The sequence below is a fragment of the Schistosoma mansoni genome (genome assembly GCF_000237925.1).
Source record: "Schistosoma mansoni, WGS project CABG00000000 data, chromosome 4 unplaced supercontig 0032, strain Puerto Rico, whole genome shotgun sequence".
NCBI lineage: Eukaryota > Metazoa > Platyhelminthes > Trematoda > Strigeidida > Schistosomatidae > Schistosoma > Schistosoma mansoni.
The window spans coordinates 516,242-521,538 of NW_017386017.1; the positions used below are offsets into that span (position 1 = coordinate 516,242).

A 5,297-nucleotide genomic window follows, 5' to 3' on the forward strand; every position below is an offset into this window, starting at 1 on the left:
AAGATAACATTCATGGATTTAGCCGTAACTTAAGTTGGATATTAGGACTGACACCTTAGAGTTTACAAGTCATTAATGAACCTAGGTAGGAAGGAATAGCAACCAATAGGGATTAAATTTTCAGTGTTGTGGAATTCAGTAATTATCGAATACTTTTTGTATCTAACTGAAGTTCTAATTAAGAAACATGTTCGTGGTCGGTAAAATATTTGGTAGTTGTTGTTATTAAAAGATATTTCCAGTGAAGATATATTACCCACAAACTAACATCAGAAGAATATATGAAAAGAAATTGGAAGATCATTGCATAATATCGACAATAGATTGAAATTATAAGTAAAACTCGTCAGGTGCCGCATCAAGGGACTGAAGGCTAAGCGCTCGATAAAAGACTTGAATGTGTTGGGTTTGACCTCCTGTACGATCTTGAATGTACACTATTAACGTGTAGCATACTAAGGTGAAACAGCTTTTTCTGTTCCCTGATTCTCAATATTTGCATAAGTTCAGTTCTTGATGTAAAACTATAACAAATATGAGACTAAATCAACAAGATTTTTGAGATATCCACAAACATTTTGGAAAATTAAAAAAAGTGTGAAATTCCATAACACATCAGAATACCGAAACTATTACACTATTGTATTACTAAAACGAATATTCAGCAATCATATGTTTCTTATAACCAATAAACAATGAAGTTTAAAGATTCCAATGATTTGTCTAGATCAACCAGGTCATTATATATTCTTCTCCATTCCTAGTTTACACATGAAACACTTCTACGAATCTTTTAGTTATTTCATGCATTTTAGATTATCTGCTAAATTTCATGAGAAGATTCACTTTTTATCAACATGACTCTATTGTCATTTCGATATCGTCAATTGAATAGTCGCATTCTACTCAAATTTCGGTGTCAAGTCAGCTTTCATTAATCATCCACAATATTTTACCGTTTTCTTTACTATTCAAGGAACAAAACTATCTTCTTCTACTTCACATATAATAGGACATTTCTCACCACTGCAATCTCCTTTGTATTCATTAGTTTATAAAGAATGTAGTGCAGTGCTTCGTTAGTAGTTCACCTCGATAACCGTTATCATACAAATCTTAACGGTGCATAAAGTCAGAAGGCAAAGAGAAGCGGCAGCTACAGTTTTATTGATAAATGAAGCAGACCAGAAAGTTATGAGCACATGAGCGAATACCAGCGAGCGAAACAAAAATGACACTCATTGGAGATGGTGGGTAAGCCAAACTCACTTTAACCAATATTTATAGTCAGACAAGAATAAATGACAGACATGTGATAAATAGGATAAGAAGGGTACAATACACATACGCTCATATAAAAATGGTCAGGGTTAATAAATGAATAATTAACAAGGTGAAAACATGACTCAAGATGGATAGATAAATTGGCTTGTCCAGAAGCTAGAATAAGAGGATATGGGCTTAACATATCAAACGATACTACAGGGAATTCTCCTTTAGACTGCCAACATATCCATTTTGATCACGTATTAATGTAAATATGTATACATATATCTATTTTCACTTTGAATTTTAGGTCGAGTAACAACTCGTAACAATGTACATAGTCATGAACTAGACGACTTTCAAAGTCAAACAGGTCAAGGTCTATTGAATACGATCAATCATATTATAGAATTATTAAGACCTTATGAAATGTATTTAGGTCATTATGAATCTGCATTATGTTATATAAATGTTATTGAAATACATATAAGAATTATTATTCTATTGCTTGGTCTAGATGAATTCAAATCAGATCTTTATACACATCTATCTATAGTCTTTAATTATTTCAAACGATTATCATTATGTAATCTATATGGAAGAAAGGTATTTCTCCAAAATTCTAGTCGACAGATTCAATCTATGCGTAGAACTATGATTGATTTACCTTTGGATCATAAAACCACCAATGAAGATCCTATTGAAATGTCAAAATATTTACCCAAGATCAAATGTAATTCTGATAATCTTAACAGTGATGATCATTATAAACAGAAGAAAACATCTTCATTTATAGAATGTAACACTACAGTGAATTCACAAACTTCTTTAATTACTGATATTCAATTGAATCATACTACTTATAATGATAAAAGTATTGAATCTGATATCACAAAAATTGACAAATTCAAATCTAATATTCATTCAAAATATGATTGGTATGATTTTAAAAGGTATAAATCTAATGATGTATCTAGTTCGGAATCATTTACAAGGAAATATCATATCTTTTATTTATGAAATATTCTATAGAAGGATAAAAATAAACAATTATATCTAATCAAAAGGAGGTTTGCGTGGAGATTTCAGTATTCGCATAGTTGAAATCAGGAGTCAATTCAAGTTAGACCACCAAGGAAAACCTGGAAGAACTGGACAGGCGTTTCATCCTATCGTGGGACTCCTCAGTGGCAGTGCGCATCCACGATCTCGCCTTGCGAGATTCTCACAGTAGGACGAAACGGTCGTCCAGTGCTTCCAGGTTTTCCTTGGTGATCTAACTTCAATTGACTCATGCTTCCAACTATGAAAATAAAACCTAAATTGATGAAAAATAAACAAAGTTTGCATTTTTTAAAAAACAATAAAATATTTCTGTTGTCCTCAAAAACATTTACTCTTACCTTCTTAGTGGTTTTAATAAATTCTATTAAATTAATTTTTCAAGTTACTTCTCAAACGGGTATTTGTGACTAGTGTGAGAATGAAACACAAAGAAAATCGTGACAGATATAGATATTCAGTATGGGATCTGATGTGTGGGCGAGAATGACAATGATTGGTTGTTTTGCTGAGTCTGACATTAGATAGAATGACAAGTGTTATATATATAGTCCCCTATCCTTATTATGTATTGACGGTTATTGATGAACTGTTCCTTGTTGTTGGATTGTGTCGGATTTTGGTGTGGAAATATATTGACGTTATAGTCAGGATAATCTTGTGTTCTTGATCTGAGTTGTGTTGAAGTATTGTAGAATAGACACTGGATGGGAATCTAGTGTAGGTATTCGTCTAAGGTAAATTAACGTCCTGCATACGTGTAAAAAGTGAAAGGACTGTTATGACATTAAACCCTAGCATTATAACAAGTATCCTACCTTTATAACAGGATCTTATAAAAGTACTCGAAGATTAATAAATTAATAAAAAACAAATGTTTGGACGTTATCAGTGTAAATAAAAAGGTATAGATAAATAACTGAGAATGATACCATTTTGAAGGATGGATGTGTATTGATGGAGCTTTAACTACTCCTTTGCTTCATTATGAAGTAAAACCTGAACTTTACTAATTATCAGTCAGGTATGACTAGCTTCACAGGAGCAGTAAAACTGATATATGTATACAGAGCCATAGAAAACAGAGAGCTTGCTGAATTTTTTCTAATTAATTATATGTTAACAAGACGGGCCAAAAACGTTTAGTAAGAAGGAATTTAACCGTCTATCCACAAGATATTAAGATAGAAAGGTCATTTGCATTTGTACGAATTGCTTTTTGTATTTGTTAGATAGAAATCTGCAGTTGCTGAGGCTAACTGGAGGAATGAAGGAATTTTTAGACGAACTATAGTTTGCACGTATCCTTATGATATCTTTTACGAAAGCATATGTTTTGTATTGTGCTGAAAAAGTGGTAGGACATTCGACAATCGGTTGAGTAGTAGCCTTTCTCAGCCATCAATGATGATTGAATTCCATCGATCGGATTGTGATGAGACCACTTTTCCAAGTGATTCGCCACTGAGTGCGCTATGTTGAAATGTTAATCAATTGAGGGTTTTTGACAGGAAACTGTGAACCTAGGTTTCGTGCTGGGTGGTATCCATCAGCAAGGTGTACTCGTAGTCTTGGGGAAACTGATGCTCCTTGAGGGAATTCGAACCAGTTTAAGGAAACTAAACTAGTACATATGTGCTAGGTAAACGCGACATCAGTCATGACTCAGACATCGATCAGTTGTATGAATCCTATTTTTACGTGTCGGTCACAGACCGAGTAGCTCAGCGGTCACCATCTTACTGTGATACAGGTTAACATGTTTCGACTACGTCGAACCATCTAACAAAGAGATTGATGAACAAACGTCAGGAATTATGGCGTGAATACAATTACAAATGATTGTAACCTTAGACTATCCCACTAGTTGAACTTGAGCATTCCTTCAAACTATTCATCGATAGCCTACTAGCGGAACTTAATTGATGTTATTAGAAGATTGACTCTTCCATCTAGATTTAGTTGATTACCACAGGAAAAACATAATCCAACCACCCTAAAGAAATTTAGTTCAATTTTAAACCTACTTTGACTGAATACTGAGTAGTAGCGAATATTATGTTTGTCTAGTATTGTATACTAATAGAATTCTGTCGACCAAGTATTAACTTAGATAATAGTAAAAGTAGTTCGACAGTGGTAGCACCTCTGATTGCGCGACTTGACAGCTGTTGGTCCTACTCATACAGAGATAACTAGTTCTTTTAAGATTGAATGTACGTTTTGTTGACAAGTGTCAACTAGGAAGAAGCTGAAGTTCAGGTTTTCCTCCCCACTACCCATTAAATCTAAAGTATAAATCCTGTAGAGACCTGTTAATTTTGAGCACATTAAAGAAATGATCAAAAAAAGGTTGATAAAAATTTCACAAAACGGCTACAGTACTTCCTTGTCATACTTTTAAGGAATTTCCATTGAATGAATCGAATTGTACTCGTTTTAACATCTGTGGAACTTGTGTGGCACAACTACATTACCTGTGAGTAACTAGGATGAATTCTTTTTTCGCACTTTTTTGATTAAACTGTTTTCTTATGTAGTTGATACTCATTCGTTCTTTCAAAAATAGTGAATCAATCATTTTTATGCTTATATGCGCTGAGATTTTGGTGTTGTTACTGTCGAGTTCATTATCTTTACTTTACGCTAAACATAAACTAATTACTGCTTTCTGTAAAACCACCTATTTATATTTTTTCATACATATATAATCCGAGAACCTAGGACAATCTTCAGACTTTATTAGACCCCAGGCATATTGTCCAGACAAACCTTATAATATTCACATTTTCATTTATCGAAAGACAATATGTATTTTATTGAACATCTTCCTCAGTACAAAAAAAATACTTAATGAAGTACATTATAAATAGGACTGTTTATGAATACACCCAAGTCGTTATGCAAGAAATGTATGAAGAGAGATGAGCAAATTAATGGACATAATGAAGATAATTCAAAAAGAATAC

The 5,297-nt window shown here is 33.1% G+C and overlaps 1 protein-coding gene across 1 annotated transcript; it reads left to right on the top strand.

The window, feature by feature from the left end:
- Positions 1–1,695: 1,695 nt before the first annotated feature.
- On the top strand, positions 1,696–2,702 carry Smp_198220 (hypothetical protein; the record flags this gene model as incomplete). The annotated part of the gene is made up of 2 exons (XM_018791116.1): positions 1,696–2,336; positions 2,528–2,702. The coding sequence occupies one exon, from the start codon at positions 1,696–1,698 to the stop codon at positions 2,284–2,286; it is 591 nt and encodes a 196-aa protein (XP_018645635.1). The 3' UTR covers positions 2,287–2,336; positions 2,528–2,702.
- Between the last annotated feature and the right edge of the window lie 2,595 nt (positions 2,703–5,297).